This window comes from Dama dama, chromosome 30, assembly GCF_033118175.1.
Source record: "Dama dama isolate Ldn47 chromosome 30, ASM3311817v1, whole genome shotgun sequence".
In the NCBI taxonomy this organism is placed as follows: domain Eukaryota; kingdom Metazoa; phylum Chordata; class Mammalia; order Artiodactyla; family Cervidae; genus Dama; species Dama dama.
The window spans coordinates 79,973,338-79,998,986 of record NC_083710.1 but is presented as its reverse complement, the minus strand read 5'-3'; the positions used below and the strand labels follow the sequence as shown (position 1 = coordinate 79,998,986).

General features: G+C 37.4%; 1 protein-coding gene across 1 annotated transcript in view; it reads right to left on the bottom strand.

The window, feature by feature from the left end:
• The window catches only part of PCCA (propionyl-CoA carboxylase subunit alpha), a 349,630-nt gene that overhangs the window by 314,009 nt on the left and 9,972 nt on the right, over positions 1-25,649 (bottom strand). Inside the window, exons 2-4 of the mRNA XM_061133801.1 lie at positions 24,680-24,757; positions 19,849-19,896; positions 19,672-19,740 (exon numbers count right to left, since the gene is read on the bottom strand). Coding sequence (XP_060989784.1) covers positions 19,672-19,740; positions 19,849-19,896; positions 24,680-24,757 — 195 coding nt within the window. The remainder of the gene's footprint in view (positions 1-19,671; positions 19,741-19,848; positions 19,897-24,679; positions 24,758-25,649) is intronic.

Below are 25,649 nucleotides of genomic sequence, written 5' to 3'. Positions count from 1 at the left end.
CATTCCCATTAAGATCAGGAACAAGGCAAGGATGTCCCCTTACCACTGTTTTTCAACGTCATACTGGAAATCCCAGTCAATGCAATAAGAAGTAAACAGATTGGAAAGAGACACATAAAACTATCTCTGTTCACATGGACATTAAAAGAATAATAAAGGAATACTAGGAACAATTCTATGCCCACAACACTAGGAACAATTCTAACAGCCTAGATGAAAGGGAGCAAAACAATAATTGCCAAAACTTACACCAAAAGAAAAGGAGAATCCAAGTGGCATGTATCTGTTAAAGAAATTAGATCAGTAATTAAGAACCTTCTAAAACAGAAAATACCACCCTCACACGGGTTCACTGGTGAATTCTACCAAAATTTTAAGGAGAAAATTATACCACTTAGGTACAATCTTTTTGGAGGACAGAACCAGAAGAAATACTTTCTAAGTCGCTCCACAAGGCCAGCATTACCCTAACACCAAAACAAAAACATTACAAGATAAGAAAATCACAGGCCAGTATCTCTCATCAACATAGACGCAAAAATTCTCAACAAAGTACTAACAAACTGAATTCAACAATCTATTTAAAAGAAAAAAAGTATACACCACAACCAAGTGGGATTTACCTGAGGCCTGCAAGACTGGGTCAACATTTGAAAATAAATCAATGTAATCCATCATATCAACAAGCTAAAAAAAGAAAAATCACATGACCATATCAATGAAAGTAGAAAAAGCATTTGACAAATTCCAACACCTGTTCATAATAGACTATCTATTAAAAAAAAAAAAAAAAAACCTATTGCTAACATATTTAGTGATGAGAAACTCTGAAAATTTCCCATAAGATTAGAACAAGGCAAGGATTTCCTTTTACCACTGCTTTTCAACATTATACTGGAAGTCTCAGCCAAAGCAATAAGAAAAGAAAGAAAAAGTATACAGATTGGAAAGGAACACAAAAAACTATCTTTGTTCAGATGACATGATCATCCAATAGCAAGGCTGTAGGATACAAGATTAATATAGAAAAGTCAATTTGTTTTCCTATATATCAACAATGAACAAGTGGAATCTGAAATCTGAAAAACAATAACATTTACATGAACATCCCAAAAAATGAATTACTCAGGAATAGATCTAATAAAATACGTACAAGATCTATATGAGGAATATTACAAAACTCTGATGAAATCAAAGAACTAAATAAATGGAGAGAGTTTCTATCTCCATGGATAGAAAGACTCAATATTGTCAAGATGTTAGTTCTTCCCAATTTGATCTATACATCCAGTGCATTCAAAATCCCACCAAGTTATTCCGTGGGTATTGATAAACCTATTCTAAAGTTTATAAGAGAGACAAAAGACCACATAGCCAACATGATATTGAAGAAAAACAAATGGAGTATTAAGACTCAACATCAAGACTTACGATAAAGCTACAGTAAGCAAGACAGTGTGGTATTGGCAAAAGAACAGTCAAATAGATCAAAGCAACTGAATTGAGAGTCAAGAAATATACCCCACTGATCTCTGACAAAATAAAAACAGCAATACAATGGAGCAAAGAAGGCCTTTTCAACCAATGGTCCTGGCATAACTCAACATCCACGTACAAAAAAATAATAATAATCTAGACATAGACCCTATAGCCTTTACAAATATTAGCACAAAATGGTCCATAGAGCACAGAAGAAAGAGCAGTTAAAACACAAAACTGTAAACTTCTAGAAGGCAACGAAGGAGAAAACCGAAACGACCTGGAGTATGGCAGTAACATTCTATACCAGATAAATGCTATCAAAGGCACAGGCCATGAAAGAAAGAAGCAGCTAGACTTCATTAAAATTAAAAACTTCTCTGCAAAAGACAATGTCAAGAGAACTAGAAGACAAGCCACAGACTGAGAGAAAATATATGCGAGAGATATCTGGTAAAGGACTATTATCCAAAATATACGAAGAACTCAAACTCGCCAATAAAAAAAAACCCAACTAAAAAACAAGCCCAAGACCTTAGAGACCTAGCCAAAGAAGATATATAGATGGCGAATAAGCATTTAGAAAGATGCTCCACACCACATATCAAGAAAATGCCAATTAAAGCAGCAAGATACCACCACACATCTATTAGAATGACCAAAATCCAGAACACTGATGACAACATCAAAGGCTGATAAAGACAGGAACAACAAGAACTCTCATTCATTCACTGCTGAGAATACACAATGGTACAGATACTTAGGAAGATAGTTTGGTGATTTGTTACAAAACTAAACATGTTTATACCATATGATCTGGCAATCACACTCCCATGTCTACACAGAGAAGTTTATAACAGCTTTATTCATAACTACCAAAAGCAAATGAGATGTCCTTCAGTAGGTGAATGACTAAATCAACTGTAGTAATCTAAACAACAGAATCACTGTTCAGCACTAAAAAAAATGAGCTATCAAACTCTGAAAAGATGTAGAAAAAACTTAAACTCATACTACTAAGTAAAAGAAGCTAATGTGAAAAGGCTACATACTGTATGATTTCAATTATATGATATTCTGAAAATGGGAAAACCATGGAGATCGTAAAAAAGCCAGTGGTTGTCATGGAAGGCAAGAAATGACCAGACAGAGCACAGAGGATTTTTACAGGAGTGGAAATACACTATATTATACAGTAATGACAGATGAATGTCATTATGCATATATGCCAAGTTGCTTCTGTTGCGGCCTACTCTCTTCGACCCTACGGACTACAGCCCTGCAGGCTCCTTTGTCCATGGGATTCTCCACGCAAGAATACTGAAAGGAGCTGCCATGCCCTCCTCCAGGGGATCTTCCCGACACAGGGACTGAATCCCCATCTCTTACGTCTCACATCTCCTACACTGGCAGGTGAGTTCTTCACCAACAGTACCACCTGGGAAGCCCACATGTCATTATCAGTTCAGTTCAGTCACTCAGACGTGACGGACTCCCTGAAACCCCCTGGACTGCAGCACGCCAGGCCTCCCTGTCCATCACCAACTCCCAGAGTTGACTCAACCTCATGTCCATTGAATCAGTAATGTCATCCAACCGTCTCATCCTCTGTCATCCCCTTCTCCTCCTGCCTTCAATCTTTCCCAGCATCAGGGTCTTTTCCAATGAGTCAGTTCTTCACAACAGGTGGCCAAAGTATTGGAGCTTCAGCTTCAGCAGCAGTCCTTCCAATGAAGATTCAGGACTGATCTCCTTTAGGATGGACTGGTTGGATCTCTTTGCTGTCCAAGGGACTCTCAAAACTCTTCTCCAACACCACAGTTCAAAAGCATCAATTCTTTGGTGCTCAGCTTTCTTTATAGTCCAACTCTCACATCCATACATGACTACTGTAAAAACCACAGCCTTGACTGGACGGACCTTTGTTGGCAAAGTAATGTCTCTGCTTTTTAATATGCTGTCTAGGTTGGTCATAACTTTTCTTCCAAGGAGCAGCATCTTTTAATTTCAAGGCTGCAGTTAACATCTACAGTGATTTTGGAGCCCCAAAAAGTAAAGTGTGTCACTATTTCCCCATCTGTTTGCCATGAAGTGATGGGACCAGATGCCATGATCTTTGTTTTCTAAACATTGAGTTGTAAGCCAACTTCTTCACTCTCCTCTTTCACTTTCATCAAGAGGCTCTTTAGTTCTTCACTTTCTGCCATAAGGGTGGTGTCATCTGCATATCTGAGGTTATTGATATTTCTCCTGGCAATCTTGATTCCAGCTTGTGCTTCATCCAGTCCAGCATTTCTCATGATGTACTCTGCATATAAGTTAAATAAGCAAAGTGACAATATACAGCCTTGACGTACTCCTTTCCCTATTTGGAACTAGTCTGTTGTTCCATGTCCAGTTCTAACTGTTGCTTCTTGACCTGCATACAGATTTCTCAGGAGGCAGGCCAGGTGGTCTGGTATTCCCATCTCTCAGAATTTTCCACAGTTTGCTATGATCCACACAGTCAAAGGATTTGGCATAATCAGTAAAGCAGAAGTAGATATTTTCTGGGATTCTCTTTCTTTTTCAATGATCCAATGCATCTTGGCAATTTGATCTCTGGTTCCTCTGCCTTTTCTAAGTCCATCTTGAACATCTGGAAGTTCACAGTTCACGTACTGCTGAAGACTGGCTTGGAGAATACTGAGCATTACTTTATTAGCATGTGAGATGAGGGCAATTGTGTGGTAGTTTGAACATTCTTTGGCATAGCCTTTCTTTGGGACTGGAATGAAAACTGACCTTTTCCAGTCCTGTGGCCACTGCTGAGTTTTCCAAATTAGCTGACATATTGAGTGAAGCACTTTCACAGCACCATCTTTCAGGATTTGAAATAGCTCAACTGGAATTTCATTAACCTCCACCAGCTTTGTTCGTGTGATGCCTCCTAAGGCCCACTTGACTTTGCATTCCAGAATGCCTGACTCTAGGTGAGTAATCACACCATCGTGGTTATCTGGGTCATGAAGATCTTTTTTGTATAGTTGTTCTGTGTATTCTTGCCACCTCTTCTTAATATCTTCTGCTTCTGTTAGGTCCACATCATTTCTGTCCTTTACTGTGCCCATCTTTGTGTGAAATGTTCCCTTTTTATCTCTAGTTTTCTTGAAGAGATCTCTAGTCTTTCCCATTCTATTGTTTCCCTCTATTTCTTTGCACTGATCACTTTTTTTTCCCAGTAGTCATGTACAGATGTGAGAGTTTGACTATAGAGAAGGCTGAGCACTGAAGAGTTGATACTTTTGAACTGTGGAGCTGGAGAAGACTTGAGAATCCCTTGGACAGCAAAGAGATCAAACCAGTCAATCCAAAAGGAAATCAATCCTGAATATTCATTGAAAGCACGGATGTTGAAGCTCCAATACTTCAGTCACCTGATATGAAAAGCTGACTCAGTAGAAAAGACCCTAATGCTGGCAAAGACTGAAGGCAGGAGGAGAAGGGGATGACAGAGGGTGAGATGGTTGGATGGCATTACTGACTCAATGGACATGAGTGTGAGCAAGCTCTGGGAGATGGTGAAGGACAAGGAAGCCTAGAGTGCTACAGTCCATGGGGTCACAAAGAATCGGACATGACTGAGCAACTGAACAACAATAGAATGTACAACACCAAGAGTGAACTCAAATGTAAACTATGGATTTGGGGTAATTATATGTCAATGTAAGCAATATCATTTGCAATATATGCTCTGTTCTGATGGGAGATGTTGATAATGGGGAGGCCATAGATGTGTGGAGGGAGGGGTGTATAGGAGAAGACTCTATACTTCCTCTCAATTTTGCTGTGAACCTAAAACCGCACTTTAAAAAAAGTATTTAGAAAAAATAAAGTATATGTGAAAGCATTTATCAAGAGGAAAAATTAAACCCTTCACAAATAGGTTTGTGTGGTTTTGCAACTATTTTCTCCTACACAGAGCATTCCTGCTGAGTTTCATCAACACAGCCTAGGGATCTATAACACTTAATTGGCATAGCTCACTGAAGTTACTCTACTGTATTTAATTATAAACTCCTTTGCACTAAAATATCTAGTATCAATTTGGGGGACACATTATAGACCTGGAAAATAAACTAATATATGATTAATTTGCAGGAAGACCTGGAAGGCACATTTTATAAACATTTTATGTTTATAAAATAAGACATTTAAAAATACTATCTGTATCAGTTTTACTTGGACTGTCTCCCTCATAGAAAGACAAGGTTCCTGCCTTTTGTCTCAAGCCTACAAGCCTCCACTGAGAGACCACATCCCACTCCCAGTACCTTGACAGTGCTCTGTATCAACACATTGAATGGATGCATGACCAAAGATGGCAATAATAGGATTTTACCTGAATTGGAGCCTCTCTTCCTTAGGCTAGGCTTCAACTCAAATAAATTGATACACCAGACATAAATCTATTGCCACTCATGACAGCCTTATATCTTCCTGAAGATGCTTCCTGGACTCCTCCCTTCGCTACTCCAAATTGGCAGCTGCCATCATGACAAGCAAGCAAGAGGAGCAGCAAAGAGCAAAAGAAGCTGTCGGAAGAAGGGTCAAGCCACTGGCTACTGCTTGAGATCAAGAGCTAGCAAGTAAATGAAATGCCTACACCGGCTGAGCAGTGCTGATTTACATATTAGGAACCAATCTACTGAGCTGGCTCAGGACCTTTGCACATGCTGCCCCATCTGCCTAGCTGACTCTCATCTATCAGGTCTCATCTTACCTTTTAAAGAATTTCCCTGATCACCACTATTCTCTCTCAGCAACTGGTCTGTTTCCTTCATAACACTTACCACAATTTGTAATTATTTGTTTGCATGTTTTCTTATTTTATATCTATCTCTACCACTAGACTCAAGTGCCGTGAGAGCACAAATCAGTTTTCTCCTAGTCACTATTCTAATTTTAGTCACCAGCATAGCATCTGGCCCACAACAGGCCTGCAACAGCACCTAGCATAGTATCTAACCCTAGGAAACCTGACTTTCTTTGAAGGAGAAAAGGGACTTCTCCACATACTTAGCATGGGAAGCAGTATGCTACAATGGAAATAGTACAAGTTGGAGACACAAAAGTAGAACTTCAGCTCCATTGCTTGGCCTAGTTAAGCCATCTTTGACAACCTAGTTTGTATCCTGAAGCCCCAATTTTCTCAACTTAAAATGATGACAATAATACTTCCCTTACATAATCACTGATTCTCTAGGAAACTGCAGATATTCAATAAGTGACGCTTATTAATAGTTCTTAGAATGATCATATCTTTCCATCTACTAAGAAGTCTTAAATGAATGAGACTATAACAGAAATGAGTTAAGTCAAAGTATTATAAACATGGCAATATCAAAAATACTGTATTTATAAAGGTAAGCTGTATATTCAAATCTTTTTTTGTATGTTTTTTCAGTAAGACTATAGAACTTCTAAACCTATATAAATAGATGTCTAAAGAAAACTAAATCTACAATCAGGTATTTTTTTCATACCATCAGGTACTAATCTACATCTAAACACATAATATTCTTTTTCAGATCATACTGTTTAAAGTCACCAGGAATTTTCAGATATACAAAAACAAAAGGTAAGCTTAGTATTTCACTGCACTTTGTTCTTAAACTAAACTCTTCGTATCAGCGAAGGGATAAAGGTCTTACTAACAAAAATTAAGGACTTAGGGACACTTTTTAAATTTGGAAAGGAAAATTGTCACAATTCACTTTCCAAAGATTAAGAACTGAAATGTTTTTATTAAGGTTAAACAGCAACTATACAAACATATGGATATAATAATTCATACATAAAGATACTAATAGCAATCCTTTTTTTTGCCCCTGTCCAAATATAATTTTTGCCTTGCTGCTAAACAGTCACAGTCCTTCCTTACTGGAATGACTGGTTTATGCTTAACTCCACAGGGCTTAAACTATCAGTCTTTTAAGAAGCTTTGACAGGTTTTGACGATATAACCTGCTGAGCTCCCAGCACCCAAGGGAGGGTCCGGGTTGCAAATTTTACTTCTGATAGAGCTGACCACTAATACTGGCTCCACAGATAATGAATTTCAATAACCACCACCCACAGGTTAACACTTTGAGTAGTACCCATAATACTGCTTTAATTAAGTTAACACATGAAGGTCACAGTTTGGTAGAAAGTTTTATTAACTTTGGCAGTGCTTACAATAAAAAAAAAAAAAAAAAAGAAGAAGAACCGTGTATAGGAACTCTATAAATTTGCCTGTCGATATAATCCAGTCTTCTCATGGATTTATACTGCATTTCAATTTATTTTCTAAAAGGAATTCAATTTGTTAGTTCCATTTCCCCAAAATATGTACATTTCCAGCATTTCTAACCAGTCGTTTCACAACAGATGGCTCTAACCATGCTGGGCACAAAATGGGTCTACCTGCCACAAAGAGGCCACCCACTAGGGCAAAGGCAGTTCCTACCACCTCCTTGCCCACCCCCTGACTTTGCAGCATTGTGATGGTGGAAAAGAGTGATGCTTTGATTTGTCTTGTGTCTAATGATTAGCTTCATGTGTTACAAATTAATGTCTTTCTGAAATAATGAAATTATTTTTTCATCCTGAAAAATAAAGATATATAAAATTTGTTTTTGAACTTAAACCCTTCATGCAGTAGAAACTAAGACAGAGTATTTACAACAAACACATGAAAAGGCAAAACAAACAAAAAGTTTAAATGAATCTGAAATTAAAGGTTCACTTTAAAGTGTTAAAAAGAAAATGAGATAATGTATTTTAACACACAAACCACATAGTCAGTGGGGTAGATACATTTTTCTACTTTTATATGTAGTATTAGGTAATTTGAGGTTATTTTACAGAAAAGCAAAAAATGGTGGTTGAATTTATACATATTGAATTCAGCCATAATTGTATTTTTTAAATACACAACCTGACAGGCACTATGGTAGATAATAATGAATCAGCATGGGAGCCATTTAATATACTTCTTGATTAACTCATTGCCTGTCCACTTTGCACACAGACACGCTTACATGTCATAATCGTCATAATTCCCATCATCCCCACTGCTAACACTCAAGCTCCTTGATTAGTGCATAACTCCCAAACGAGCCATTGCTAATGCTAAATAATTCTCTTCAGCCTCCTGCTACTATTCTGCAGGATCTCCAATTAAATATAATGTCCCTGATGAGCCATATTAATGTGAACAAATTCCTACCAGGAATCCTAACCTATTCCATTTTCCAAAAAAATATGGAGAGAAAGTAATTTAGTCAAGACAAAGATAATCAAAACAGTTTAAACTGATATAGTATAATGTCTCTGCAAAATATGTTTTTTTCAAAGACAATAAAAGAAAAAGGATGGGAAAAGTAATGTCTAAACATCTTAAATAATTCCTTCTGAATAATCTGTTCTTCACTGAAATGTCTAGTGTTTTAAATATGCATACGTAGATACACTGTATTCTTAATCCAAAAAGGTTACTGAAAGTTAAGTTTTAAGAAAAGTGAGCATTATCAAGTTTTAGAGTATGCCATTCAAAAACCCTTTAATTGCCTAATTACCAGAACTCCAAGGTCCATAATCATATTAATGAAACCAATTCCTTCCTTCCCATTAAATGCAGTATTACAATCACTATCAGAGGCTTTGCCATGTAACTCTACGTTGCTGATAAGAAAACTTCATCCTGAACAATGACAACTATAAGCATTTTTTGAAGAATGAATTAAGAATCCTATAGATTTTCTATTGCAATCTAAAAGACTGGGAAGGTTTCTGACCTAATTAACACCAACTGGGAAACATGGACTACGATGGCCACTATCTTAAAATATTCTGTACTAGTAAAACAACAGAAGAAAATATTAGATACACCATTTCAACTACACACATACACATAATAAAAGGTCATCTGATATCTCAGTTACCATCCCCAAAAAGGTTTACAAGTCTGACTCTGGTCACTGATTCCTATCTGAAGATTAATAATGACACTAGCTATAAATAAAACCATTAAAAGATTTTGCAAAAAAAAAAAAAAAAAAAAATTTTTAATTAAGAACTTTAACTCCCTTCCAAAGAAAGAAAGGTTGCAAAATATCCTGAAAAGTAAATGAAATAAATAGAAAAGGTACAAATGCTTGAGGTTTTGACACTTAAATTGCTTTCAACTCTTTATGTTTACATAGGACAAAAGATACTCAAACAAAAATACTAACAGATCTAAGTTTATTAAAAGATATATATATATATATATATGAAAAGATATAAAACATTCTAACCAACCCATAACATTTTTAAAAGGTTTTTTCTAACGTCTTTTACACCTTAGCCTGCATTGATATATTCCATCTCTATTTACCTGATCATTACCCTCCAGTTTGTTCAGCTGGAACCAACATACACTAATTACACAGACATCACAAAGTCCTATTTGTCCTCAGTACCTCCCCAGACAGCAGGGAAATAATACCAAGGGTAGGCATGCTAAGTGATGATTCCCCCCCACCTTACTGTCAATCACCCCAGAGCGCTCACAGGGGCACCCCACTCAATCTCATTACTGAATCCTAAGGGTAGGACTACAATACTCACCGGGAACCATAGTTCAAACAGCAGGCTGCCTGGCCAACATGAGTCATAATGACTCCTTCCCTGATTTTAGGTTTTGGCGTTAATGTAATAAATATCAGGTATTTCTCATTTAAGTCCAACGTTACAATACACAGACAAAGCAACAAAATATTGGTAAGTTCAATTTAGGAATCTAGATAGGAAATACAGTCAAAGGTTGAAGTACAGAGCCATTTGATCCCATTTAAAAACAAAAACTCACAGCCCTAACTTCATGTTTAAAACAAATATAACAATATTTTGCTGTATCTTATGGGAAGGTTTACTAGTCTTTTCACCTGAAAACACACATACATACATAATTATCATAAAAGTAAATTAAGTTATCTAACATGCATTTTGAGAAGTACAAACACAACAATCTCTAAATTCTCATAATTATTTGTTCCCACCATTCACCAAACTAATGAAGCGAGATCTGACTTCCCATTTAAAAAGTCTTAGTCACCAAAACTATCAGAGTTCTCATTACTTATTATTTCTTAACTTCTCTGGGGCTACCTCAAATCATAGTACATTAGGCATAAAACCCTACAATCCACTTCTGCCTTTTACATCAATATTATATTATTAAGGTCCTCAAACAAATAAAATCTCCCACATCAGCCCTCTGCCTAAAATCAAATGAATTTATTCCATAAATCTGTGTCTTCTGGCTCCAGAATTTTATGCAATGGTCCTAATAATTTCCACTTTATAAGGTATTATAATTTCCTTTTTTTTCTTTTTTGCTACACCACATGGCATGTGGGATCTTAGTTCCCTGACTAAGGGCTGAATCCACACTCCCTAGAAAGGAAGTCTGGAGTCTTAACTCTTGGACTGCCAGGGAGTCCCCAAAATTTTTTAATATCTGTTAGTACAGTTACCTCTTCATTTTCCTCAAAATTTCCTAGGCTATTCTTGCATACTTTTTGTCAATTCCCCTTCCTCATTACATTATTAGATTTATTAGGATTTAATACAAAAACACAGATCTAGAAATAAGTAGCATTTACAATACTGCTTCCCCATAAAAAAAGAAGTCCTCATGTAAGTCATACAAACTCACTTTAAATTCATATCGTAAAGTGTTTTATCTTCGGCACTACTTCCATCAGGTTAAACTTTTTTTAAGTTGTATTTCTACCTTGTTAATGTTTAGGAAATCCATAGATATTTGTATTTACTTTTTTAACTACCATAGAGGCTTTCCTCACTGTTTCTAAAGGTTTATTCAGTTGCCGGTGTAACTGGACACTCAGTACGATCTTACTATTTCCGCCTTTCCTGTTCACCATTTTATAACTCTCGCCTAACTGCATTGCCAAGGACTTCCTGGATGCTACTAAATATCAGTGGTGATAGTAAAGGCATGGGTCTTCATCCAGACTTGTATGAGAATGCTTCCTATAAGGTATGACTTAATTTTTATTTTGGGACAGAAGTAGTTATCTGATCCTGTCTTACTAAGGATTTTACAAGAGGAAGACAGTGAATTTCTTTTAAATGACATTTAGGCTTCTATCAAGGTGATCATACAGTTTTCCTCCACTAACCTATTAGTATATTCAATTAATAGTGTCTAATATTAAAACCGTATTGAAATGTCATGAAAACACTCTGCATGGCTGCAGCATTTTAGTTAAATAAATTTTATTCTAGTTCCTATTACTTAGGATTTTTCTATCAATATATATAAATCATTGTAATTTTATTTTCTGCTTACTATCTTTGCCCAGATTTTGATTTCCAAGTGACTAGGCTGGTTTCAGAAAAAAGAAATGGAAATCTATTTTTCTTTCTCTAAGTCTAGAGCAATTTAAATAGCGTCAAAATTTCTTGCTTCCTGAAAACTGCAGAGATTCCTTGTGACAGTCTCTAGACCTAGACACTCAGTAGTAGTTTTCTACTTAGTAGTTTTCTACCTTACGCAGGTGTTTTCAGGCACGGGGTTGTGGGCCTATACGTAATTACTTGTCACCAATTTTATAAACTGAGCAAAACAAAATACTCAGTAATTTTAAAGGCTTTCAAAAGCATGTTAAACCCCACTTTCAATAATGTATTAAACCAGCAGGCAATTAGCCAGGATAGATGACTTAAATATCTTTATGAAGCAACCAGTCCTAAAACACATCTATAGAACACTCTACCCAGCAACAGCAGAATATAATCTTAAATTCACATGGAACATTCTCCAGAATAGTTCATGTGCTAGTCCATAAAACAAACATCAAAAACTTTCAAAGGATAGAAAAAGAAAAAACACATTCTCTGACAAAAGCTGAAGGAAATTAGAAATCAGTAACAGAAAGAAATTTGGGAAATTCATAAATGTGAATTAAACAACAAATCCCTAAATAATAAGTGGGTCAAAGAAAAAATTACCAGGGCAAACAGAAAATACCACGAATAAAAATGAAAATACACAATGTCAAAACACGGGATGCAGCTAAAACAGTAAGAGAAAAATGTATGGTGAAACACCTGTATTAAAAAGACCTCAAAACAGCCTAGTCTTCTACCTTAAGAAATGTTTTTAAAAGAGCAAACTAAACCCAGAGCAAGCAGAATAAAGGAAACAAAAACCAATGTAAATATAAATGAAGTAGAGAGTTTAAAAGGAGAGAAATCAATGAAACCAAAAGTTGGTTCTTTGAAAAGGTCAATGAAACTGAAAATCTTCAGTTAAATTGACCAAGAAAAAAATGAAAAAATTCAAACTAAAATTTCAAAGGGTTTCCCTGGTGGCTCAGATGGTAAAGAATCCACCTGCAATTCAGGAGACCTGGGTTCAATCTCAGGGTTGGGACGATCTCCTGGAGGAGGGCATGGCAAACCCAGTCCAATATTCTTGCCTGGAGAATCCCCATGGACAGAGGAACCTGGCGGGCTACAATCTGTGGGGTTGCAAAGAGACGTGAGTGACTAATAAGCAGAGCACAGCACGGGAATGGAAGAGTCATTACCACTGGCCTTACAGAAATAAAAACAATAAAGAAATACTACAAACAATCATTTAACAATGAACTAGATAACTTACAATGAAAAGCCTTCCCTAGAAAGAAACAAACTATAGACACTAACTCAAGAAGAAATAGGAAATAAAGAGATGGAATTAGTAATCAAAAAACTACTCACAGGGACTTCCCTGAGAGTCCAGTGGCTAAGACACCATCCTCCCAATGCAGGGCGCCCAGATTTGATCCCTGGTCACGGTACTAAATCCCACATGCCACAACTAAGTGTTTGCAAGCCGCAACCAAGGATCCCACATGCTACAACAAAGACTGACAATCCCGCGAGCTGCAACTAAGACTGCTGCGGGCAAATAAATAAACTTTTCTTAATGTTAAAAAAAAAACTTCCCACAGAGAAAAGCTCGGATCCAGATGGCTTCACTGGTGAATTCCACCAAACATTAAAGGAATAATTAATGACAACTCATAAACTTCCAAAACAACGGAAGATGAGGAAATAGCCCCATAGTGTAACATGAAGCCAGAATAACTCTGATACCAAAACAAAGACATCAAATGAAAAGTATAGACCAGTATCTCTCACAAATACGGATGAAAAATCCTCTACAAAACACCAGCAAACTGACTGCAGCAATATATACAAAGGACTATATACATTGTGGCCAAGTGTGATTTATCCCAGGAATGCAAGGCTAAACATTCAAAAATTAATTAATTAATGTAATATACCACATCAATGGAATAAAGGATAAAAACCACATTATCATCTCGGTAGACACAGTGAACACATTTGACCAAAATCAAACACCTAATCATGATAAAAACTCAACAAACTAGCAACAGCAGGGCACTTCCTCAACCTAATAGTGGGATTTGATGAAAATCCCAGAGCCTAAATCAAACTTAGTTATGGAATACTGAATGTTTTGTTCCTCACTTTAGGGGGAAAATAGAGTACCTGCTCTCACCACTACTTTTCAATAATTCTGAAAGTTAAAGCTAGGGAAATTAGGCAAGACTATAAAATAAAAAGCATCCAGTTAGAAAAGAAAGAAGTAAATCTCTCTCTCTCTATACATGACATGATCTTCTAAGATCTTCTAATCCTAAGAAATCTATTTTTTTAACTATTAGAAATAATAAAGAAGTTCAGCAAGGTTGCAGGACCCAAATCACTATATGAAAATTAACTGTATTCCTATACACCTGCAATTAAAATAAAAACTGAAATTAAGAAACTGCAATTCTAGGGACTTCCCTCACAGTCCAGTGGTTACAATTCTGCACTTCCAATACGGAGGCCACGGGTTCAATCTAGGGAACTAAGATCCTGCAAGGCATGCAGTGCAACCAAACAAAAACAGAGAAAAGAAGAAGAAATTGCAGTTCTCATAGATCAGAAGTAATACTAAAATACTTAGGAATAAACACAGCAAAGTAAGTGAAAATCACTCTCCGAAAACTATAAAACTGTTCAAAGATTAAAGCAATGTAAGTAAGTGGACATCAGATGGAATGTCCATGCTCACATACAGGAGGACTTTAAAATGCTGAGATAAAGATACTTCCTCAAATTGATCTACGGATACCACACAATGCCTATCAAAATACCAGCAGGATACAGTGTTCCACTGGGACCATTTTCCACTCATAAACCATTCTCCACAAATCTTTTCAAAGAATAATAAGGGCCTGGAGAATGACACAGAAAAGACAATTCACGACTTGATAAGAGGCTTAACCCCTATTTTGCTCTCTCTGGTCCTAACCATTTCCCACTGGAGGAGTTTACACTGTTGTTGACTCTGGCCTCATCCCTGGATGCAGTTGCACTAATCTCACCAGTACTTACAAACTGTTCTCCTGGGTGATGCCTGACTCTGAGACTGCTCTGGGTCAGTCTTCTCAAAGAAAGCAAGAGAGAGAATGTCCTCAACAGAGGAATGGGATAGCATACTATTTTAAGATAATCCAATAATAAGCAAGACTAGATAGAAAAACCACAAACCCTTCCTGCTGCTGCTGCTAAGTCTCTTCAGTCGTGTCCGACTCTGTGCGACCCCACAGACGTCAGCCTACCAGGCTCCCGCGTCCCTGGGATTCTCCAGGCAAGAACACTGGAGTGGGTTGCCATTTCCTTCTCCAAAGCATGAAAGTGAAAAGTGAAAGTGAAGTCACCAGTTGAGTTCGACTCTTTGAGATCCCACGGACGGCAGCCCACCAGGCTCCTCTGAGTACTGATTCTCCAGGCAAGAGTACTTGAGTGGGTTGCCATTGCCTTCTCCAACAAACCCTCCCTAGAAGCATCTAAAAATTCTAGATTAAATCTAACAAATTTCCTTTAAATGACCAGTCTGGCTTACAAGAAACCACAAGCAATCTCTAGGGATCAAAAACAAAGAAGCAACTAAACGTCAGACAGTATCCACTAGAGCCAACACCACTAATCTTGGAGAATGTAAGCAAGGATCTGGGTAACCTAGAGAATTTGAGTTTTAACTCTCAGAGAAAGGAACCATGTGTGAGCTGAAGATTTGAAGGAAAACTCCTACGTAAGGCCTTGCTGCTGAAAGATTACATCCTCAGTGAAGGGGGGGTCGGGGGTGGGGGAATGAATAAATAATCTATTAAGTAGGGAGTAGACAAATACTTATTATCAGCTGTGCTTCAAGGTTAAGGAAAAAGTCTCCTCAGGAAATTAGAAATCATGAGCCTATGTAACAGAAGGAGGGGTGTGGGAGAGTGTGTGTGTGTGTGTGCATGTGTGTGGTTTCATCTTGCTTTGCCCGTCCTAATAATTCAGCAGCCTTCATGACAAGAAATGAATATAAAAATTAGTCAGTGACACCCTAGAGTGACTGGCAGAAGGCAGTAGAACCACCACCCGACAGGATTACATCTACAGCCAGATGATTATAGATTCTGTTCTTGCAGAATTCAACATTAAAGATACCAAATATGGTATCACAAAACAAAATCTACATGCATGAGGAAATAATCCATTGACAGGAAGAGTAAGAAATAGAAATAGGTATGCAGGAACTTGAAATAGTATGATAGAAACTTTAAAACTAAGTTAGGCTATAACTAAGACATGGAATGACTCAGATACGTAAGAAAAAAACACAAAACAAAAATCAGGCAGGGAAATCCCTGGTGGTCCAGTGGTTAGGCCATGAAGCATGTAAGATTCTTTCACTCCAGGTAATATTTAAAATGCTGACCTTTTGAAAATAAATACTGAAACATTTATAATACATCCGAATAGCATGCCTCGTTCATAATATCAACATTGTAAAGCTGGTTAGATATGGTTAGATATGCTAACCTCTTGACCAGGCATTGCTTGCTTCCCATTGGGAAGCCTGGCAACTCTTATTCTAAACTATATATTATAATCTTTGGTTTAAAAAAAAAAAAAGTAGCTAAAGAAGTTTTTAAAATATAAAAACTACCACCTCTGCTTCAGGAAGGATAAATGTCAAAGACTTAAAACTCACACCAACTCTTTTGAAAGCAGTTTTGCCAAAGTCTAGAAAGTATCCAAAGCTAGGAATGTATGAGTGAGCAAAGTACTCATGTTCTTTGAGGTAACAGCTTACAGAAGCAGACTACTCTGGAACACCAATATTTAAATATAAATAAATAGGACAGAGTGAAAATATAAGTAATTTTGGACTATCCATGCCAACAGTAACCTCCAGGAGAACACAGCATAGATATCCTATGATATGAAAAAGAAAATTATAAGTGAAAGGTTGCTGTTAGGCTTGAAGTAAAAACAGTGATTGGCCACAATTCAGACACTTTTCTCTCTCAGTTTATCCATGAATGAAAACACGGCCTGAGCTAGATACACTGAAAATAAAAACAAGATGAGAAGAGTGTCCCAATTAAAATTAAATTTAAAAAATTTTTAAATGAGAAGAATGAATTTTAAATCTACTACAAGCTTGATGATAACACAAGCTTTTTTCTAGAGGAGTTTACTATTGGTAAATGCCTTAGTTTACCAATCAAGAATGACATTACAGCAACAGTTTTCTCATTATTTCATGAATATATTGTAAAGATATAAACTAATGAAACTATCAGTTAAAACAAATTATTAGTAAAGAAGCCAGAAATGAATAGTCAAAAAAAAAAAAAAAATCAAACAATATGTACACAAAACAAGTTTTAATTGCTTGATTTAATTATTTTAAGCAAAAGATAAATATTTTAAATGTAGGGGCCAAAAAAGGAAGATAAGACAAAATGAAAGCTAGTGGAAGGGATGGAATTCCAGTTGAAATATTTCAAATCCTGAAAGATGATGCTGTGAAAGTGCTGCACTCAATATGCCAGCAAATTTGGAAAACTCAGCAGTGGCCACAGGACTGGAGAAGGTCAGTTTTCATTCCAATCCCAAAGAAAGGCAATGCCAAAGAATGCTCAAACTACCACACAATTGCACTCATCTCACATGCTCATAAAGTAATGCTCAAAATTCTCCAAGCCAGGCTTCAGCAATACGTGAACCACGAACTTCCAGATGTTCAAGCTGGTTTTAGAAAAGGCAGAGGAACCAGAGATCAAATTGCCAACATCCACTGGATCATTGAAAAAGCAAGAGAGTTCCAGAAAAACATCTATTTCTGCTTTATTGATTATGCCAAAGCCTTTGTGTGGATCATAATAAACTGTTGGAAATTCTGAAAGAGATGGGAATACCAGACCACCTGACCTGCCTCTTAAGAAACCTGTATGCAGGTCAGGAAGCAACAGTTAGAACTGGACATGGAACAACAGACTGGTTCCAAATAGGAAAAGAAATACGTCAAGGCTCTGTATTGTCACCCTGCTTATTTAACTTATATGCAGACTACATCATGAGAAACACTGGGCTGGAGGAAGCATAAGCTGGAATCAAGATTGTCGGGAGAAATATCAATAACCTCACAGATATGCAGATGACACCACCTTTATGGCAGAAAGTAAAGAAGAACTAAAGAGCCTCTTGATGAAAGTGAAAGAGGAGAGTGAAAAAGTTGGCTTAAAGCTCAACATTCAGAAAACTAAGATCATGGCATCCAGTTCCATCACTTCATGGCAAATAGATGAGGGAACAGTGGAAACAGTGGTTGACTTTATTTTTTTGGGCTCAAAAATCACTGCAGCCATGAAATTAAAAGACGCATACTCCTTGGAAGGAAAGTTATGACCAACCTAGACAGCATATTAAAAAGCAGAGGTGATTGCAGCCATGACCTTAAAAGACGCTTACTCCTTGGAAGGAAAGTTATGACCAACCTAGACAGCATATTAAAAAGCAGAGACATTACTTTGTCAACAAAGGCCCGTCTAGTCAAGGCTATGGTTTTTCCAATAGTCATGTATGGATGTGAGAGTTGGACTATAAAGAAAGCTGAGCACCAAAGAATTGATGCTTTTGAACTGTGGTGTTGAAGAAGACTCTTGAAGAGTCCCTTGGACTGCAAGGAGATCCAACCATCCATCCTAAAGGAGATCAGTCCTGGGCGTTCATTGGAAGGACTGATGTTGAAGCTGAAACTCCAATTCTTTGGCCACCTGATGGGAAGAGCTGATTCATTTGAAAAGGCCGTGATTCTGGGAAAGATTGAGGGCAGGAGGCGAAGAGGATGACAGAAGATGAGATGGTTGCATGGCATCACTGACTCAATGGACATGGGTCTGGGTAGACTCCGGGAGTTGGTGATGGACAGGGAGGCCTGGCGTGCTATGGTTCATGGGGTCACAAAGAGTCAGACACCACTGAGAGACTGAACTGAACTTCTGAATAAAATTTTAAAGTCACAAAGACTGAAAACTCTTTGCATTAAATTACTATACGATAAAAGCTGACATTACCAATAGGTCCTGTTATCAAAAGTAGTGTGAAAGAGTGAAAAACAGTAACTTATCAAAGTACAACTATTTACATTTCATTCCATACAATTCCAATAATTTATATACTTTCCCCACGGAATATTTTCCTACTCATTCATAGTTTACTACTGCTACAAATGCCTGCTGTGGTAAAAAATCTCCAATAAAATTAGTTCTCATTCACCACTTTATGCTATGCCTTCTTTTGCTCATGTCCAATCAGCATTAGTCTTTCATTTATTTATCAAACTTTCAGCTGAACATGGTACAACATTTAGGAAGGTCAAACAGTTAAGAGCATCCCTTAGTGACACGGAGTTACCCTGTGGGGAAATGTGCTCCCATAAGGCAGCACTGCATAAACATTTCATTAATAGCTAGCTCTTTTAACTTTCTCATGCTCTGCCTAAATGTACTTGGTGACCAGAATCCCTCTACAAACTATTTATTCTAGTCTAGGCTTTTAAAGCCTCGAAAATAAAATAGTTAAGAGACATATTGAAGATATTATGATGCTTCCATTTTGCTTAATACAAGAGTACACAATAGGTATTTTTTAAATTGTGTACCTTTTCAGGCTAACAACAACAACAAAACCCTACATCTTTCACTTTTTTCTATTTGATCCAAAATAAGATCCTAACTCAAACAAAGCAAATATACTTACAGAACTAGCATCGACATCACTGTGGATGGCAACCGTCTTAATGCCCATCTTCTTGCAAGTTTTAATAACCTATATTAAAATACATTAATGTTATCTACAATAGTAATTCATGTTTAAAGGGATTTAATAGTAAAATTCACAGAGTAAAATGAAAAATAAGATTAAAATTCCACTCACCCGACATGCAATTTCTCCTCTATTAGCAATAAGAATTTTATCAAAAGTCTAAAGAGAGGGGGAAAAAACACGTAAGAAACGGTTAACTCTCACTATAAGACCAGAAAACATCAAGCTTTGTTCGCACAGTTACCACTAGGCATGACCCTAACAGTGTTACTTCCTACATGGCATTAGATACTATGCACATGTTCACTTACAACCAGGCTGCTACTAAACTCATCTGGCAGGATCTGGCCTTATAATTACCCTGTTAAAAAAGTATCAATTGATAAGGTTCAATAATTCATAAAGGAACTACATTTCTTGCCAAAAGAAAATCTTCAAATGAGATTTCCGAAAACTAAAACTTTAGTCAAAACTGCTTAAGAGTTTACTTGATTGTTTTCTCAATTTAGAGAAATTCTAAATGTTACGTTTCTCAAAGTCAAGTCTGATATAATTTATATTCCATCTCTTTGGGATTGGGGCATAGCATTAAGTGGTATTTTCAACAACTCAGAATAGATAAACTAGTTATGCTTTTATCCAAAGAGTTCCAGACCACGCAGGTTATGCTATTTGAGTATAATGTTGAGTTAATGCTATTGAGTATAAATGTTGAGTATAACATTAAGTATAACGTTAAGGTTGAATAACTACATTTTGAAACAGCTAAAGCCACATAATAGAAAAAGATGTTCCATTTTGTGTAGGGTGAGAGACCTAAATTCTAAGCCCAACTCTGCCATTAATGACCTATTTCACTCTAAGTAAATCAGTCTCTGAGGATTGCAATCTCTTGATTTCCACATAAATAAACTGACATAGCATTCTAGTGGGAAACTATTTAACAAGGTTCTCTCCTGACTCTAGAACTGAACAAGCTACTCTTTTTAAAGAAATGCACACGAGCAATTGTAAGTAACTTGGATGCAATACATTTTAGTACACAATAATTGCTGGGTTAGTGAACTGTTGCATGTTAAATGGACCCTTTTTTAAAGTTTTAGTCATATTTCTAAAAGAAAAGCTAAAGGTATATATGATCTTAAAAGTACTCTTAAATAATTTAAAGTAATATGCTAATCTGACAGCAAATTACAAAATCTCAGAACTGCAAAAGGCCTTTAAAGTCTTGATTTAACCTTTATACCACACATGGGCTATCCCACCCAACTGAGACAAGCCTCCACCTGGGCCCAAAAAACACTCTAATCCCACCTAGGGCTTGGAGCTATAAAATCGTGTGTGTATGTGCGCGTGCACATTAAGTCACTTCAGTCGTGTCTGATTCTTTGTGACCCCATGGACTGTAGCCCAGCAGGCTCTTCTGTCCTTGAGATTCTCCAGGCAAGAATACTGGAGTGGAGCTATAAAATCGTGTGTGTGTGTGTAAAATCGTGTGTGCGTGTATGTGTTCAGTCATGTCTGACTCTTTGCGACTCTATGGGCTATCACTTGCCAGGCCCCTCTGTCCATCGGATTCTCCAGCCAAGAATATTGGAGTAGCATGCCATTCCTGCCGAAAAGGAAGCATACACTTTGAAAACCTGTTCCTACTTCCCTAACTGCATCTTTAAACACTGATTCAATATTAAGCAGACTACGTCAGATAAAAGCAGCACAAACCCTGGAACTTACACATTAAGCAACTGTTAGAGCAAACACAACAAATTATAATAACATCACAGGGAGTACAAACCCTATCCTAATTTCTATGGAAGAAGTAGAATGATGGTTAAGAGCTAGTCTGGAGCCAGCCTGGCCCAGTGAGAATCCCAACACTACCACGCATTCCTCTGAGGACAAGCCAGCCTACTGAACGCTCATTCCCCAGTTTGTAAAACGGGAGTAAGAAGAGCTACCTGACACGGAGGTTGCAGGAATCTGAATTCACACCGTAAAGGGTTTAGTGTAGGGCCTAGCATGCACTACACACTCAATATGTGTTAGCTAGAGTGTCTTTCTATGGTGTTGGAGAAGACTCTTGAGAGTCCCTTGGACTGCAAGGAGATCCAACCAGTCCATCCTAAAGGAGATCAGTCCTGGGTGTTCATTGGAAGGACTGATGCTGAAGCTGAAACTCCAATACTATGGCCACCTCATGCGAAGAGCTGACTCATTGGAAAAGACCCTGATGCTGGGAGGGATTGGGGGCAGCAGGAGAAGGGGACGACAGAGGATGAGATGGCTGGATGGCATCACCTACTCGATGGGCATGGGTTTGGGTAAACTCCAGGAGTTGGTGATGGACAAGGAGGCCTGGCGTGCTGCGATTCATGGGGTCGCAAAGAGTTGGACACGACTGAGCGGCTGAACTGAACTGAGAGTGTCTTTAGTAGATACTTTGGGCGGCAAACCAGATTACAAATCTAGGAGTGTGATTCTGTCTCACAGGGACAAATCTGTACCAGAATGACTTCAGCACTGGACACATTCCTACTCATCTCTATTCAGGGACTTCCGATGGTTATTTTATGTGCACCTTGATTGGGCCACAGGGTGTCCAGATGAGACATTTTTCCTGACAGTGTCTGTGACGGTGTTTCCAGATGAGACTAACATGCATCAGTGGACTTGGTAAGGCAGACAGCCCTCCCCAGTGTGGCTGGGCACCATCCAGTGCACTGAGGGCCTGACAGACTAAAACGTGGAGGAAGAGAGGACTAGTTCTGCCTGCCAGGTTGAGCTGGGACATTGGTCTTCTCCTACCCTTAGACCCGGGGCTTACACCATCAGCGTTACTGGTTCCCAGACCTTTGGACCTGGACTAGATTTACACACCAGCTTTCCAAGGTGTCCAGCTTGCAAACAGCAGACTGCGGTGGGACTTCTCAGCCTCCTTAATTACGTGTGTTGGTCGCTGCTCAGTTGTGTTGGACTCCCTGCAACCCCAGGGACTGTAGCCTGCCAGCCCTTCTGTTCATGAGACTCTCCAGGCAAGAATACTGGAGTGAGGAGCCTTTCCCTTCTCCAGGGGGTCTTACCAACCCAGGGATCGAACCCAGGTCTCCTGCACTGCAAGCAGATTCTTTACCAGCTGGGCCACCAGGGAAACCCAGGAATTAGGTGAGCCAATTAAAAAAAAAAAATTTCCATACATCTCTTATTGGTTCTGTTTCTCTGAAGAACCCTGACTAACAGAGGACTATTAATGGATTACCAATTAGTACACAAGTTCAATAAAGCTAATACCAATTAATCTTCCATACCTAAGATTTTAACCAAGTAAAAATGAATATGGTTCAGATCTTAGAAGGTAAAAATGGGGACACACAGTAGGGACACCGAGGCCCTTGCCCCAAAGGCAACAATTACTCCTAGTTTCCTGAATATTCTTCCAGATAGGTTATGCGTATAAAAGAATATACACACGAATAAATTTAAGCCAACTTTTTTTTTTTTTTTGGCCACATGACGTAGTTTGTGGGAATCTTAGTTCCCTGACCAGAGATTTTTTTTTTTTTTTTCTGACCAGGGATTGAATGAACCCTTGCCCTCGGCAGTCAGAAAGCAGTCTTAACCACCGGACCACCGGAGAACTCCCTAAACCAACTTTAAATCTCCTGTCTGCATCAACAAGTACAGGTAAATGTCAAGTGCATTTGATAACTTCAGTGTACAATACAGCACAATCACAACAAAGTGTGTTAAGTGCTGTGTTAAAAACAGCAAAAGGAGAGAGTGAATAGCACGTGTTAATAAGGCAGTGACACTGAAAGCAGATGGTAGCACTAAAAACTACAGGCAATTTCTAAGATAGCTCAAGCACAAAACACAGTATGGGGTACTGTGGCAAATAAAGCTGGGATAAAAATGCCTAATTAAGAAAGGACTTATATGTCATTTAAAGACCTGGGACGGGGACTTCCCTGGTAGTCCAGTGGTTAAAATTCCGCACTTCCACTGCAAGAGGCACAGGTTCTATTCCTGGTCAGGGAACTAAGATCCCACAAACCTCTCTGCATGGCCAAAAACAAAAAATAATAAAATAAAATATATGAAAGTTAATTTCACCTGTGTATTTTTAATGTGGCTATTAGAAAATAAAAAATTATATATGTCCTGCAATTGTCTCCACTTTACATTTCTATTGAGCTACAGTGAATATAGATCCTTTATTCTCCAAATTTCAAGATTCTTTTGAGTAGTTATATACTTTGTATATTTAGAAGACCACTTCATTCTCAAATAATCATTCATATTAGTTCTACTTTAATGACATTCAATTTGTTTTTTTTGGTTTTTTTTTCTTTTTTTATTAGTTGGAGGCTAATTACTTCACAACATTTCAGTGGGTTTTAACATTCAATTTGAATCATTTCTTCTTAACCAAAACGCTTCAGCCTCTTTGATGCCTTCATTGTCACCAAATCATGTTTTACCTCCAATCACCACTTCCAGTTCCTTTATCTCTCCATTACAGGCCTCAGACATTATCATATACCAAGATTTTAACTGGAATTCCCTTATCCCAAAATTTACAATACCCGTAATTGCCTTCACTCAAAAATAGTTACAAATATTAATGGGAAAAAAAATCAATTGTTTAATCAAAATCTCTCAACTGCCTAGGCTAAGAAAAAATGTATTAGTGATCCTGCTGAAAACAAGGGAAATACTTTGGAAATTTATTCAATTTGCGGTTTAGGTACAAAATACAGAATTAAAGCCTCAGGTTGTGGTCCACAATGAAAAAAGGAATAAACACTGAACACCTATAAAACCTATGATGTACAGCAATAAAAAATGACACAGCATCAATAAAACGTAACCTGCCCAGTGAACACAATGTGGAGACAATGAAACATTTTAACTTAGCCATTAAAACTATTTTTGAGATACTTACTTTCTCACTGGGGTCATATCCAGCTGAACAGAGACTACGAGACACCACCAAGTACCGTCTTGAATAATGTGGAACACACTACCACAAGAAGAAAAGGGAAAAAAAAAAACGTGAAATAAACGACAGATACTTGAATGAGCTTTAAAAATATTTTTCAAGGTAATTCTTCCAGTATGCTTCTGGCTACAGTGTTTCATCAATCGATATATGTAGTTCTAAGCAATATACCTTAACTATAGAAGGTAAACCCCAACTAGACACATTCCCTGGGCACACATGAGAATCCAAAGACATCAAAACAATCTCCAGAAAAGTGTAAGAGTCAATGGGTCAAATAAAATCTGAAGGAAAGTCTTTCTGATCATGCACACAGATCTAGCAGAATCAGAATGTCACATACCACACAGAACTTTATACAACATTAAACAAGCGTCTTGGCCTTCAAAGAGCTTCAATTTTAACAGGGCCCAGAAAATAACAAAAATATTTTTTATTTGCTAATGTCTGACACATGATTTCTTATTTTACTTATTCTGGTATAAATGTGGCTTGGCAGATAAAAATGAACAGGTAACACTAATAATCAAGTTCATTTTAATTCATTACCATAAACGTGTGTGGAAAAAAGTATATCTTAAGCCTTTAAAACATTAAGAATAATCACTAATAAAGGTTATAGCAAAGGTTTAAGAAAATAATTTACCCTATAGTCACTGATGAAGGTAAACCAAGAAAAAAACGGGGTGAGGGTGGTGGCAAAAGGCAACAGGTAGTACATCTCAGAATTTTCTAACAGCGTAACAACTCAAATAGGAAGCAAATAATTTATGGCAACATTTTAAAATGAAAAAGATGAACACAGTTATTTTTTTTTTAGAAGTATCAAGCATCAAATTACAAAATGTAATCTTTATACAGAAGTGAAAGTAACAAGAGACAAAAGATACACTTTACAAAATAAAACCTAGTA